The sequence below is a fragment of the Tamandua tetradactyla genome, chromosome 15 (genome assembly GCF_023851605.1).
Source record: "Tamandua tetradactyla isolate mTamTet1 chromosome 15, mTamTet1.pri, whole genome shotgun sequence".
Lineage (NCBI taxonomy): Eukaryota > Metazoa > Chordata > Mammalia > Pilosa > Myrmecophagidae > Tamandua > Tamandua tetradactyla.
The window spans coordinates 90,092,563-90,108,151 of record NC_135341.1 but is presented as its reverse complement, the minus strand read 5'-3'; the positions used below and the strand labels follow the sequence as shown (position 1 = coordinate 90,108,151).

Genomic DNA, 15,589 nt, shown 5'->3' with positions numbered 1-15,589 from the left:
AATTTATTAGTTCATATGACCGGAATATCTTAAGGAGTTGGACTTCAGGCATTGGTTGATCCAGATGCTTGAATGGTCTCTGGATGCTGGCCCTCCCTCTCCCAAGTCTGTTTCATTTTCAGGCAGCACTGTTCTATCTAACACCATAAGTACATGGAATCATGAATAGGGCATGAGATCTTGTTGGTTTGTCCAGGTTGGTGTGATGTCCTGATACATCCCAGAGTGATTTGGGCAGTGAATAAAGATGTATTTTCAAAGTCACCTTGGGAGACTGGGGAGAAAGGAGGAAATATTCAACCTCCCCATTGGGAGAATTTCTGACATTCTTGCAAGCAGCAGGGGCAACCAAGTCAATCGTCTGAGCCCTTGCTTTGGGGGCTTGTCCTATATGAAATTCATTCCTGAAAAAGAGAATCTCAGTTTATAATTATGCCTAAGACTCACCCCCAGAGAAACTCTTGTTGCTCAGCTGTGGCCTCTCTCTCTAAACCAACTCGACAGGTGAACTCACTGCCCTCCCCCCTACTTGGAACATGACTCCCAGGGGTGTAAACCTCCCTGGCAGCCTGAGACACGACTCCCAGGATGAGCCAGGCCCCAGCATCGTGGAATTGAGAAAGCCTTCTTGGCAAAAAGGGGAAAGACAGAAATGAGACAAAATAAAGTTTCAGGGGCTGAGAGATTCAAGCAGAGTTGAGAGGTCACTCAGGAGGTTCTTCTTGTGTATTATGCAGATGTCCCTTTTCAGCTTATGGTGTGTGGGAGTTGCAAGAGCAAAGTACCTGAGGCTGTAGAGCTGTGCTCCAGTAGCCTTGATTCTTGAAGACGATTTTATAACCGTGTAGCTTTCACAGTGTGACTGTGTGATTGTGAAAACCTTGTGTCTGAAGCTCCTTTTTTTTTTTTTTTTTTTTTTTTTTTTTTTAGAGAGAAGGAAGGAAGGATAGAAGGAAGGAAGGAAGGAAGAAAGGGAAACATTTTTAAACATTTTCTTGTTTTATTGTATTCTGTTTCTCCGTTTTTGTTACATGGGCTGGGGCCGGGAATCGAACCGAGGTCCTCCGGCATAGCAGGCAAGCACTTTGCCCGCTGAGCCACCGCGGCCCACCCCTGAAGCTCCTTTTATCCAGTGTTTGGACAGAGGAGTAAAAATAGGGCCAAAAATATATAAATAAATAATAAGGAAGGGGATGTAGGGTAAAAAAAATTGGGTGGATTGCTGTACTAGTGGTCAGTGAGAGGGAGGGGCAAGGGCTCTGCCACTTTGTAACTGTAAGGCTGGGGGTCTAAATGCTTTTAAATCAACATTTGAAGATCACAAGTTTTCACCTAAGAAACTCAATTTCTGTTTTCTACTGCGACGCTGGAACCGCACTACCCTTGAGGTTCTGCTCAGCAGGGACTGCCCTTTAGGTGGGCGTCTTCTCTCCATTTGCCACAGCCTCGGCCACTCCCTCTTGTTCACACCATCCCATGCCCCTAATGGGCCGCCCAGCCGCCATCCCAGGCATCAGGTGTCCTCCCCTCAGCCCAGCGTGCCAGTTCTTAGAGTCACAGCCTCCTGTGACCCCCATGCCAGCTCTGCCCTGGTTTCCACCAGGACCTTGTCAGACCCCAGGATTATTGCATGTCAGGTTGTAACCCTGGTATCCGCTGTGACTGACCTGTCCTCATGTTTGTTCTATGACCGCCAAGTCTCTCCCTTCTCCCAGTGACCAGGCCCGCCAGGCTCATGTCCCGGTGGGTCTTCTCCTGCTACTTCAAGAGTTCGGGAGGTTCCTGTCTCAGAGAATACCTCCCTATCGCTTTGTCACCTCTCGCTCCAGCCATTCTACTGCCCTCGTCCGTTCTCGTCCCATCCCTGCAGTCTTTTCTCAGCACCAGCGAGTGTCCATTCTATCTAGACTTACTCTCCTAAAACGAGTTACACATCACGCATGTACATACAAATTAAATACACACGCAGCTACAGACATTCATACAAACTGATAGATCATGTTGAGACGCCGTATCATGTAAAGGTGACGAGCCAGATGGTGGAGCCATATCCCATATATCTTGGAGATTTTCTTTATAAGTACATTAATGGCTTCCTTTTTAAAATTATTATTGCTCAGTATTCCATATACAGATGGACCAATATTTATTTAACCATTCCCTTCTGCTGCACTTTCAAGTTTATTTCCGACAAATGCTGCAGTGAATAATTATGACACGTTGTTTTGCACACATCTGAGCAGGCCAGGGGTGAATGTTGCGAGTAGAATCTCACGCATATGTGACTTTGATAACAGACGTTCTCACGCGGCCCCCAGGGGTTGGCCTCCCCAGCACTCTCCAGCACAATTCACTTCCACGTTTTTGGTCTTCAACAGCCTCTCTGTGGGATTGGTGTTTCATGGTGAGAGCTTCTGTGCTGTGTAACAGATTATCCCAGGGCCTCGCAGCATGAAACTGTGCACGCATCTCCTCTTTGGTCCCTGTGGGCCAGGAACCTGTGCACAGCTGGGTGTTCTGCTCAAGGGTATCTTCCGATGCAGCAGCCGAGGCACTGCCCAGGCTGTTGTCTTCCAAGCTCACCTCAAGGCTGGTGGCAGGATTTGACTCACCACAGGTTGTTGAACTCAAGGTGCCAGCTCCTCCCCCGGCAATTGCCCAGAGGCCCCCAGTGGTTTTCTCCCAGGTGGACAGCTCCAAAACCCAGCTTGCTCCTTCAAAGGGTGGACTTTGCTGCAAGGTTACAGAAACCACGATCTTTTGTAACCTAATCACTGAAATGACATCTCATCCCTTTGCTTCTGTGGACGAGAAGCAAGTCATGGGTTCATGCCTCACTCAAGGGACAGAGGCCAAGAGCCTGGAGAGCAGAGGGCAGAGGCCATTGGGCGCATGTTAGAAGGTTGCATGCCGCTGTCACTTTCAGGTAATTTGCATTTATTATTACAAGTGAGTGAAGTTGAGTATCTCTTGACATTTCTGTTTATATTGTTGCCCATGTTTTTATGGAGTGGTTCTTATTGATGCATAGGAGCTTTTTATATGTGAGGAAAATTGACCTAGTGTTAGGTTAATTGTGATATGGGTTGTAAATTTATTTCCCATTTTTTGCATTTATCTTTTCACTTTGCTTTTGCTGTACATATATATATTTAACATAGTCAGATTAAACATCTTTCTTTCCAGGCTTTTGAGTCTTTGTCTGCCTTAGAAACAGAGCCTCCTCTAATAGAACTCTCTGTTCCCCTGAGCGTCTGGCACAAGGCAGCACGTATTAGGTGCTTAGGGTATGCATTTGCACGAAGAAAGAAGAATTCCACCATTTTGCCATGGGTCCATTCTTTTTGCATCACATATATCTGGTCAAACTGGTAATCCATAGAAGTTGTGTTTGTCTATAGAGCAGTTTGCTTTTTGGGTTAATGTTCAATTGTTGCTAACATTTAAAAAAATGGAAGCTTTTGTTAAAAGTTCATATTTTTAGCTCCTCTTTAAAAATCAGAAAACTTGACAACACCCATTCTATGTGTCAGCTTTTTATGCTGAGTAGCCAACGACCATAAATTTAGCAGCTTAAAACAACGTTCAGTTACTAGTTCACAGTTTTTGTGTTGGTCAGAAGTACAGGCATGGTGTGGCATGGTTTCCTCTTTTATAGAACTCCCTGGGTCCTTCCGTGGCTGGCAGCGGCATCCCTCATGACTGTCTTTTCACTGCAGGACTTTCTTCCTTGCTGGTGGTCACTCTTGGCTTCTAGAGCCATCTGTGTTCCTTGCCCTTCCACCTGCAAACCTGACAGTGTGTCCCTCTGTTCTAGTCTGCTAGCTGCCAGAATGCAATATACCAGAAACAGAATGGCTTTTGAAAAGGGGAATTTAATAAGTTGCTAGTTTATAGTTCTGAGGCCGAGAAAATGTCCCAATTAAAACAAGTCTATAGAAATGTCCAATCTAAGGCATCCAGGGAAAGATACCTTGGTTCAAGAAGGCCGATGAAGTTCAGGATTTCTCTCTTAAGTGAGAAGGCACATGGCGAACACAGTCAGAGTTTCTGTCATCTGGAAAGGCACATGGTGAGCATGGCATCATCTGCTAGCTTTCTCTCCTGGCTTCCTGTTTAATGAAGGTCCCCTGGAGGCGTTTTCTTTCTTTATCTCCAAAGGTCGCTGGCTCGTGGACTCTCTGCTTCATGGTGCTGCAGCATTCTCTGCTCTCTCTGGATCTCCTTTGTTCTCCAAAATGTTTCCTCTTTTATAGAACTCCAGAAACTTATCAAGACCAAATGGGTGGAGACATGTCATCACCTAATCCAGTTTAACAACCACTCTTGATTAAATCACATCTCCAAGGAGATGATCTGATTACAGTTTCAAACATGCAGTATTGAATAGGGATTACTCTGCCTTTACGAAATGGGATTTAGATTAAAACATGGCTTTTCTAGGGAACATACATTCCTTTTAAACCAGCATACCCTCTCATGCTTCAATCTCTGAGGTCAGAAAAAGCCACCTTCCCTGTACAGACTCACTGGATTAGGTCCACCCGCCCAGTGTTCATCTTTACGTTGGAATGCACGTATCAGACAGGAATGAGAAGTTTCCAGAAGAGAGACGCGGTGGGGTGTTGTAGCCAGGAATCTGGGCCCCATTTGTTGGGATGAGATGCTAAGAAGAGGGAGAGTCTTCAGACAGGAATCAAGATTTAGCAAAGAGAAGGAGCAGCCCTGCAAGGCTGCTCGTGGGGGCAGATGGGCTGGCTGGAGGGGCCTGGGGAGGAGGGGGCAGTGTAACCTGAGGTCAAGACTGGATTGGGTTGGTTGGTGTTGCAGGACGCGAGGCCAGTCCGTAGAAGGCTGACTAGGTTTCTTTCTTTCTTTTTTTTTTATTGAGGTAGATTATTTATTCCCCTACCATACACTCAGCTGCTGTATGCAGTCACTGGCTCACAGTGTCATCATGTAGCTGTATTCATCATCGCAATCGGTTTTTGAACATTTTCTTAACTCCAAAAAAAAAAAAGTAAAAAAGAACACCCGAAGCGTCCCATCCTCATTCCCCCATTGTTTATTTTTTGTCATTTTTTCTTTTAAATTTAACAATCTAAACTAGCTATTACTGACAAATGCTACAATGGATAATAATGATGTTTTGAGTCATCCTATGAGTGAATCAGTAGGATGAACTGTTGATGAATTGTTATGGGTAGAATCACGGGGTCAGAGGGTACGTGCGTTTGTGATTTTGATGATAAATGTTTTCAGATGTCCCCCGGGGTTGGGCCAGGCACACCTCCTCCGATACTGTGAGTTCTTGTTAAGTGGCGGGGGCTCAGTCAGGGTTTCCACCATCACATAGTCACATCTTAAAAGCTCTAAAGTTACTCAGTCATCTTCAAGAATCAAGACTACTGGAACATGGCTCAACAGTTTCAGGTACTTACCTCCAGCCACCCCAATACACCATAAGCTGAAAAGGGACATCTATATAATGCATAAGAATAACCCCGGAATTACTTCTTGGCTCTCTTTGAAATCTCTCAGCCACAGTAACTTTATTTTTGCTCATTTCTCTCTTCCCCCTTTTAGACCTGAAGGCTCTCTCAATACCTTTGCGCCAAGGTGACTCTCAGGCATACTTATAAGTAGGCTTGGCTTCTTCTATGCAGGGCGAGCCCCAAGGTCGAGGGTCTGGCTCATCAGATTGGCATCCCCAATGTTTGCAAGAATATCAGGTCTCCCCAGGCAGGGAAGGTTAATATTTCCTCCTTTTTCCCCAGTCCCCCAAGGGGACTTTGCAAATACTTTTCAGTCTGCTGCCCAGATTACTCTGGGCTGTATCAGGGCATCACACCAACCTGAACAAACCAGCAAGGTCTTGCTCCCTGTTTAAGTTTCCATGGAAAGACTGGGTTTCTTTTTCTCTTTCTTTTGACCACTCTGTTCACTCATTTATGGATTCTTTCTCACATCCTTATGGAACGAGCGTGGATCAGGTGCTGTGCTGGGACTCTGATGAATGCCGCAGATACGTCCTGATGGTTCCATCAAGTGGGAGATACGGCAGCAACTCTTAAATAAATGCTAGAAAGCTGTAAGGGCCATGAAAAAACTGCTGGGTGTCTCGTTTCCTGGGCTACTGTAACAAAGTACCATCAACTGGGTACAACCCAGAAATCTACCTTCTCACAGTTCTGGAGGGCCAGTTCTGTGCCGCTCTCCTGGCTTCTGGCAGGACCAACCATCCCTGGCACACCTTGGGTTGGTGCTGGCAGCACTTTGGTCCCTGCCTTTGTGGTCACATGTGTCCTCTCCCCTTCTTATAAGGACACCATCATGTTGAACTAAACATCCACCTTACTGAGCATGACCTCATTTTAACTTAACTGATTCTGTCTGCAATGACCCTATTTCCATGTCAGGTCCTATTCTCAGGTACTGGCAGTTAGGATGTCCACATATCTTTTTGGTGGACACCATGCAGCCCTGGAGGAGAGGTGAAGCTTGGGGTGGAGCAGTGTTGAGGAGGGAGGCTCAAGGAAGTCTCTCTGAAGAGAAGTGACCAGAGAGCAGCTCTGGGCAGCTCTGGGCAGGATGGGGCCAGGGCCTGGGGTGGAAGCAAAGTCAGTGAGCCTTCACATTTCTTGGTGGCAAAGTCTGCTAGGCTCTGCTAGATCAAAAGCAGAGAGTAAATTTAACACTTCTAGTTATCTAGAATTTGATTGGCCTGAGTTCTCAACAGGTTGGGGAAGACATCAGACCTTTTATGAATGACCATTGGGCTCAGACCCAGCCCAGACTCAGTGACCCAGGAAGGGCCTAGGAGACCATGAAGAAACTGGACTTTGGGGAAGATAACTGGTCCCCACTCAAGAGTCAACAGTGGGGGGTGGTGCACATGTGCATTTCAGAGCCCTTTGCCTGCTCTGGGCAGGCCCTGCTAGCCCGGAGGTGACAGCCTTCTAAAAGTGAGGGGGTTGGAATAAGCCAGAGGAGAGCCTGGACATTCTGATCCTTTTGGTCTGGGCTGGGCCGGAGGTGCGTGCTTCACAAGCGCCCAGGGGTTGTGATGAACTAATGGGTGGAAACAGCTGATTCAGTCCTGCCCCTCACATGGGGGTGCTGTTGGGAGTGGGTGAGAGCTCTAAGCACGCCGGGGACTGGTTCAAGGTCACCCAGGAAACAGCTGACACTTGACCAGGTCCTGCCCACTCCCTGCCCAGTGCAGCCCTGAAATCTACTTCAGGCTCCTTGAGGTTTTCCACTGGGCTCCTGAACTGTTTTTAAAATTGCATTCTTGGTTTTCTAGATCATGACCCAATAAGCTGTGTTGACATGTTTTGTTCTCAAGTTGCAAGGGAAAAGTAATTTTTCTCACATAATGAAATTTTTGTTTTTAGGTACCAGTTTTTTTTAATGGGTATAAAAACAAATAATCATAGTAGTCAGAATGTACAGAAAATTATAAAATAAAGATCACCAATCATCAAACTGCCAGAGGAAGCCACTTTTAGCTTTCTGTGCTTCTCACTGCATTTGTGTGTGTATGTGTGCTTATCTTTATTTGTCCCCCTATTTTTTTTAACACGTTTCATTGTGAAATATAACATATACACAAAAACGCAATCCATTTCAATGTACAGTTTAACAAGCAGCTATAGAACAGTTTTCAGCATTTGGTATGGGTAACAATTCCACAATTTCCGGTTTTTCCCTTTGACTGCTCCAAGACAACTGGAGACTAAAAAGAAATATCAGTATAATGATTCAGCAGTCATACTCATTTGTTGAATCCTACCTTCTCTGTTATAATTCCATCTTCTCCTTCAATCCTTCTCCCATTCTTAAGGGGTGTTTGGGCTATGCCCATTCTAGCTTTTTCATGTTGGAAGTGTGTCACTAACATGAGGTAGGGGGATGGAGATAGCTGATGTTGTGGAGAGGCTGGGCCCTCTGGGCTGCAGGACTTATGTGGTCCAGGGACCCATCTGGAGGTTGTAGGTTTCTGGAACGTAAACTTAGTGCGCAGAACCTTTGTAAGATCTCAGAGCCCTAGGTGTTCTTTAGGATTGGCAGAAATGATATTGGTTGGGGTTTGGCAACTCTCATGCCTTTTTTTGGCACGGGCAGGCTCCAGGAATTGAACCCAGATCTCTAGCTTGGCAGGTGAAAACTCTCCCACTGAGCCACTGTTGCACTGTCCCCGACCCCGTTTTTTAAATGAATTTTTTAAAAACAAAAACAAGATGCATTTTTTGTAATGATTTGTATTTCCTTAATCAGTAACTTCTTTCTACATTAGATTATGCCAAGTGATTCACCTATTCTCATATCTCTGTACTGATGAGAATGGTCCAGGCATGCCCTGGTATGATTATCATCATGTGATGTGTGTACATGTTCAGAACTGTGAAGAAACTGCAGGGGGTGCTGGAGCCGGAGGAAAACTGTCGCTCACTTGGGGGTCTGTCTTAGTTTTCCAGGCCGCTATAGTGAGTACTGGGGACTGGGTAGTATAAACAGCAGGCGTTGACTGTCTGCAGGCTGCGCCCTCTCCCGGAGCCTGCAGTGTTTGTGAGTGACTTGTCGGTGATTCACAGCCCGATGCCGCCTCTCCCCTCCCCGTCCGCTCCTCCTGGGCGTTAGGGTTCCAGCCCACTGTGCCAGGCCCACCCTGATTCGTTGGGCCTGATTTTAACAACATCTTCAGGTTTCCTGTCCCATGAGTCCACACCCATGGTGGGGAGAGGGGGGCTTGGGGCTTGAGCGTGTCTTTGTGGGGACGTGGTTCAGTCCCCAGCAGGCCTGACCAGCTGTGTGCCGTGCGCTGCCGGCCAACAAGGGTTCTGTCTCGGTGACTTGCCTTAAATCTTAAGACCTGTTCCACCTTCCTCTGCTGCTTCAGCCCTTCTTTGAACTCACTGGTCAAAAGCCGTGGATGATGGGCAGAACAGGGGCTGGGAGACGGGTCCGGGAACAAGGGCATGGTGGGCAGGGAGCTGAGGTGGGCGAGGCCTCAGGGGCTCTGTCCTGCCTCTGCTACTGCCCTGGCGCTGGGCAGACACTCGCAAGGCCTCAGGGACCTCACCTGCAGGAAAGGAGGGCTGGACTTCCTGGGGAGTCTCGGGGGACATTTTGAGGGTCCAGTGAATACTGAATGGGGCTTTGAGAAGCACAAACTGCTACACCGTGGGAGGAAAGTTTTTGATCCACTGGCTCATTTGAGGTCACTGAGGAGGCTATGCGTGGCTGACCTGCATATGCTGTCTTCCAGAGTATTTACATCTCCCTCTCTGTGATTGCCTGCTACGCTGGCAAACTAGTCACGTCTGGCTTGCAAATGTTCCCCAGCACTTAGAACAGAACCTGGAAAATATTAGGCACCAAATACTAATGTGTGGAGGAAATTAATGAGTGGTTCCCTGGCTCTGAGGCTTGCCATGGTGACTCAGATGAAGTCTGCTCTCCAGGGAGATGGATAAGTGAGCAGTTACATGTGCAATTCGTGCTGCTGTTAGGCAAAAGTGGGACTTGCTGGAAAAGAGGTTCTGAAAAAGAGCTTTGGGAATTCTGGAGAAGGACACGCCTCTGGCTGGAAAGTTGTGGAGTCCTCAGACTCGGCAGGACAGCAAGAGTTGGCTTGGGCAGAGCGTGGGGTTGTGCTGGTGGAGGCTCTGGGTTACAGCCCACCTGGGGGCCTATGAGTTCTCCCAGCATGCAGTCCCTGACGTGCTTCTAGATAGAGCAAAGCCTCAGATGGATGTGCTGCACTAGATTGTGAAGGGCCTGGGATATCTGCCCACAACAGCTACATTTTTTCTGGCAGTGAGCAGAGAAACAGCTGTGAAGATTTTGGGGCAAACGACTGACTTTCTCAGAGATGCACATATGGATGTCAGTGTGAAGGGCATAGCTGTTGGCAGGGGATGGGTTGGTAGGTAACAGGGGCGAAGGCAGCAGCCCTTAGCTGGAGGAGAGAATGATCCAGGAGAGACCTGGGGATAGACAGACCAGGTGCAGTTGCAGGTGTGTCTGCTCTATGCAGCATCATCAGTTGCACTGACTGGGGGCTGTGCCCAAAGGTGGCTCATCTACCCACAAGGTCGGCGGGCTGCTGTGGAGCTATTGGCTGGGACACCTGCTCTGCGTGTGACTGCTTGGCCTTCCCTACAGCATGGAGGCTGGGTGTCAAAATAGAGGAAGTGGAAACTGCCTGTTTCTTAAGCTCTGGGCCCAGAAACTGACCAGCAGAGAGTCTCTTTCACTGTGGTCAAATATAAGTTACACATTACTGGGGAAAGGACAAAACTTCCACCTGTCAATGTGAAGTATGCCGGCAATTCTTAGAGCATGTGGCACCCGACTTTGTGGAGGAGGTTAGAGGTGTTATTGGTTGAAGGAGTACATGGCTGGTGGAGAAGGTGTGGTGAAAGGTTTTGGGGGAACAGGTATTGAAGAAGTTAGTCTGGAGGTTATGAGGAGGGGGCTACACTTATAGGAATCAGCTGGGTCAAGACTGTGGCTCTGAATGCCATGTGGGGGTGTTTAGACTTGGGCATTAGAGAGATTGGGTTAGGGGTGAGGGCTGGCCCGAGTCGAGCCTCAGTGGTGGCTTCTGCCGGCTGCAGCCTGCCCTCAGGTCTGGACCTCCTATCCCTGCTCCTGTGGAATGGACAAGGACACCAGTGGTCCCTGAGAGCCACTGTGTGCCCTGGTCAGCAACTTCCTGCAGCTCCAGCCGTTGTAGAGGAGGAAAGTGAGGGTCGCTGTGGAAGTGCACTGCCAAGTGCTCTGCCTCTGGGCTCCTGAAATCTCAAGTCCACTGACCGCAGATTGGTCTTCCTTCCTGGGGACTTGACCTTGAGGGAACAAACTCCTTGTGGGGCTGGGCTGGAGCCCTGGCTTGAAAAGACAGGACCTTGCTGGCTGGCATCTTCCCAGACTGTTTTCTGCCAAGAGTAGAGATGGTTTAGGACACAAGCGCAGAGGCAGGCAGCTGGGGCACACGCACAGAAGCAGGCAGCTAGGGCACACGCGCAGAGGCGGGCAGCTGGGGCACACGCGCAGAGGCGGGCAACTGGGGCACATGGCAGAAGCGGGCAGCTGGGGCACACGGCAGAGGCAGGCAACTGGGGGCACACGCATAGAGGCGGGCAGCTGGGGCACACGCACAGAGGCTGGCAGCCGGGGCACACGCACAGAGGCAGGCAGTTGGGGCACACGGCAGAGGCGGGCAGCTGGGGCACACGGCAGAGGCGGGCAGCTGGGGCACACGCACAGAGGTGGGCAGCTGGGACACACACACAGAGGCGGGCAGCCTTTTGCAGCTTCTGCGGGGGATGCTTGCCAAGGCCCCACGTGGCCGTCTTCTTGTGTCCAGCCAGAGCCAACGCAGCTCAGTGTCAAGGTCGGGGCCGAGGAACAGTGAGCCTCCCTAGATTGCACTGGCCAAGGTGCTCCTGCCCACATACTGGCCACTGTCCGCAGGATGTCCATGGCAGTTGCTGGCAGCTGCCTCCGGAAGAAGACTTAAGTCACGCAGGACTTTATTTACCCCTCACCACCTCTGGCTCACGAGAGAGGCAGGCACCTGCTGGCTGGGAATCCCCTGCTTCTTTGGAAACGTGTCCTTGAGGGCAAGGAGGAAAGGGGACGGACACGCGTCTGTTCCCGGCAGTGTAGCGCCGGTCTGAGGATGGTGGTTACCCAGCTGAACCTGGAATTCCGCTTCCACGGCAGGAAGCTCAGAGGCTTCAGCTGTGCGCTTACCCGGGCCCCCAATGGGCTCTTCCCCGAGTCCGGCCTCAGCGTCATGTGCCAGGTTCTGGGGCCTGTCCTCCTGTCCGGCTTGGGCATGTTGGCTGCCGGCTTGGTGATGGACACAGTCCAGGTGCGTACCAGGGTTTATAGGGGCCATCTTGGGCCTGGTGGGTGGGGTAGCTGTGACCCCACATAGGATGGGAGGGGCCTCTCAAGTGAGCCCAGCGCCCTGGGGCCTGGCCGCCCCCAGGCATAGCTGGACCGGCAGACATGTCCACAGGGCACCTAACCCTGGAGGTCCAACTGCTTTCCTTCCAATGAGCTCGGCTAATCAGGCAGAAGCTGGAAGGTTCCAGTCCTGGGTTCTGCACCCACCAGCTGCATGAACCGTTTCCTCACTCGATGCCTCAGTTTCCTCATCTGGGAAACGGGCATCACGAAAGCACCTGGCTCTCAGGTGGCTGTGGGGACCCAACACCAAGGCAGGTGAGGACGGGCTCATGGGAGGCCCTCTGGGGCTGAAGGTTCTGTTTTCTCCAGGCAGAGCTATTGTGCACCCTGTCCAGTCCCCGGGAGGGTCCCCAGCCCATGGCTGGGGCTCAGGTCAGTGAGCAGATGTGGGGGCCGCGTCAGCAGGGAGAGGTCCTGGGAGGCGAGGTGGGTCAGGCGAGGCGCACAGCCCCGCAGCTGTGTCTCTCATCCAGGCACTGGGAGGTTGCTGAGAGTGAGACGATGCTGGTCTCGTGTCTGCCCACTTCAGTATCCACTGCAGCTAGCAGATTCTTCTAGAAAAACTAGAAAACAAGGGCATCAGTGAAGGAGGCGGATGCCATCATTTTGCAGCTGTAGAGAACTGGCCCCGGTGTTTTGGTGTGTATCAGTCAGGGTTATTTTCTCTGGGTAAACGTATAGAGAGCTCAGACTACGTGAGGCTGCCTTTCTGTCTGCCCTTCCAGATGGTGCTCAGCTTTCATGTTTGTAAGGACACACGGCGTCTGTTTAATGTTTAATGGCTGTGTGGCATCTCCTCGGGCGTTTGCTTCAGGCTTGGGGAGGGGCTCAGTTCCCACTGTGGCCAGCTGGCCCTTTGGTTCCTCAGGGTGCCTGCTGGCCGCCTCTGCTTGCACACTCCAGCGCACGGGACACTCATCACTTCTCGGCACTGAGCAGCCCATCTCATGCTTGTCCCTGCAGCTGCTGGTAAGTCAGTGCTTCTTTAGACCTGTGACCCAGGTGCCCACCTGTCCTGCTTGGCATCTTCACGCTGGGGTCCACCCCAGTACTTTGTCCTCTCTTTCCTGGCATCATCTTGTGGATTCTGGGGAAAGAGGCTGTGGTTCTGAGTTATCTCTCTCTGGCCTCTCCCCTGGCTGCGTCCTCTGGCGTGGGGCTCAGAGCCCCATTTGTCCGTCTGCCCCAGTCCACGCACAGCCCCTGGAAACCGTGGGACACACTCTTCTCCCCAGTGTGCTGTGGCTGGAGCCAAAAGTGGCCTTGGTGTGGCTGTTGGGGCACGGGTGGTCCTAAGGCTATGGGAACTGTGCAGCCTGGATGGGGCAGTGCTGGGAGGCCGGGCGGGCACAGTACAGCTTTCCTCCGCACGGCCACTGAAGCTGCCCCTGGGAGGCACCAGAGTGCACATGGTGCAGCCTTGCACTTCTCAGAGGGGTGGGCTGGGGTCACGGTGGGAGGGGTGATGGTGGGCTGGGGTGAAGGTGGGCTGGAGTGCAAGCGGGGCTGCAGGTGGAGCGACGGTGGGCTGGGGTGCAGGTGGGGCTGCAGGCGGGGTGACGGTGGGCTGGGGTGCAGGTGGGGCTTCAGGCCTGGTGCCTCTGGGACCTGGTGAGCTGGGACTCTGATAAGGGCGCCCAGGTCAGAACCCATGGCAGGAGCTGAGGCCACAGCTCCCACAGCGCCTGTGTTGAGGCAACCCACTGAGTAACCTCTGCAGGGAGAGGGACCTGGTACAGATGCCAGATAGTGCCCTGCAGCTTTGTTTTCGTCACACACCGTGGAATCCACCATGGCTCTCAGTGAAGTCGCAGAGCTGTGATTGCTGCTACAATTAATTTTAAAACATTTCTGCAGCTCCAAAAAGGAAAACCCCGTGCCCCTTCTACCCAGCCATTCTTCACGCTTAGCTCCAACGTGGCACCTTTGCCAGTGCTGGTGGAAGGACATTAGGTCTTACTGTTAACTCTAGTCCATAGTTTGCCTTAGCCGCATTTGCCCCATATACCGCCTTATTATCCACACCTTGTATTAGGGCCACGCATTTGTTCTAGCTCAGGGAAGGACGTTCTTGTGTTTGTGCGATAACCACCTTCACCGTCCACTGAGGGATCCTGTATTACAGAGCCCCACGTTTCATCCTCTAGCTTCCCTTCCAGGGACACACACGGCCCCTCAACTTCCCCTTTAAATCACTATCACACACACGATTCACTGCCGATACGCACATGATAATTAATGTCTTATCACTTCTATCCATTTCCAGACATTGACAATCAACCTTATTTTAAAGTTCTGCACAAATTAAGTACCAGTCACCCATTCTCTCTCTTCCTCTATCTTTTGGTAGCCTATGTTCCAGTTAATAACTCCAGGAATTTGCCCATTGTACTCAGTCATATTACTGAGATCAAATGATGTTTGTCCTTTTGCTTCTGGCCTATTTCACTCAACATAATGTCTTCAGATTCATCCATGTTGTATGCATCAGGACATTCCTTCTCTCACTGAGTAATAGTCCATCACGTGCACACATCATAGTTTGCTCATCCATTCATCAGTTGATGGAGATTTGGGTTGCTTCTTTCTTTGGGCAATTATACATAATGCCCTGTGAGAGTCAGTGTGCAAATGTCTGTTTGCATTCCTGCTTTCAGTTCTTCTGAGTATATACCTAGTTAGTAGTGGCCTTGCCAGATCATATGGTAATTCTGTACTTAGCTTTCTGAGGGACTGCCAGTTGCTCAATATGTCAATTCCAATGATAAATTCTGGAACTGGGGAAATAACTACAGAATGTGTCTGGGGGTCCACTGGACCCACTGTGAGGTGGACATGAGCTAAAACTCCACCGACCACCTGACCTCCATAAGCCCCCTCTCTGACTGGTGGTCCAGTGTGATGTTTTGGGTCCCCTGGAATTACTGTCACTTCTGAACCAGTGTCTAATAATCCCCAAAATACCTGATCATTTCCTTTTCCCCAATGCACAGTTACCCTGGTAAAAGGCTGTCGGTCTTCTTGGGGAAGGATTGGAGGAAGATTAACAGTATAAATTTGTGGCAGTGTAACAGGATTCTCCCCCAAAGGGCCCTGGCCTCCCCTTCATTCAAGGGGCTCTGGGTCTGTAAACTGTCTCAAGTCTGGAAATTGATTAAGGGGCCGTGATTCTGTGTTTTTGTAATTCCAGTTAGTCTTCTGTTCACTTGACCTAGAACTCTTTTGTTTATACAGCTGAATTTAGTAGACTGCCCATCTATTGTATCTATTGTATTACTTGGTACCCCATACTTTACTAGCCCATGCCACAAATCCCTGCCAGTCATATTATTTTGACGCCTCCTTTGAGTTTGCTGTCTATTATAATAGCCACATCCACCCTGTCTTTGATTAAGTGCTGCCACCTGGCTTCTACCAACTCGGGATCTGGTCATCCCCATTGTGTTTAAGGATTCCAGCTCAGTGACAGTAGTTCCTACACTAATATCTGATCTACAGAGAAGTGCAACTACAGCACTCTTCAGGGATGATGGCACTAGTCTCGCAAATTTATTTCTCACTGTTCTGGTAAAAGATGTACCCTCCAGACATTCCTGGGGTG

At 50.0% G+C, this 15,589-nt stretch overlaps 1 protein-coding gene across 2 annotated transcripts in view; it reads left to right on the top strand.

Annotated features, from left to right (window-relative positions):
* Positions 1-11,370: 11,370 nt before the first annotated feature.
* The window catches only part of SLC41A3 (solute carrier family 41 member 3), a 66,441-nt gene continuing 62,222 nt past the window's right edge, over positions 11,371-15,589 (top strand). The window contains exon 1 of one of the 2 annotated variants that reach the window (XM_077130327.1): positions 11,371-11,887. In XM_077130327.1, coding sequence (XP_076986442.1) covers positions 11,693-11,887 — 195 coding nt within the window. In that variant the 5' untranslated portion in view covers positions 11,371-11,692. Of the gene's footprint in view, positions 11,888-12,220; positions 12,244-15,589 lie in introns of those variants that run through there. The other variant, XM_077130328.1, reaches the window with a different exon arrangement.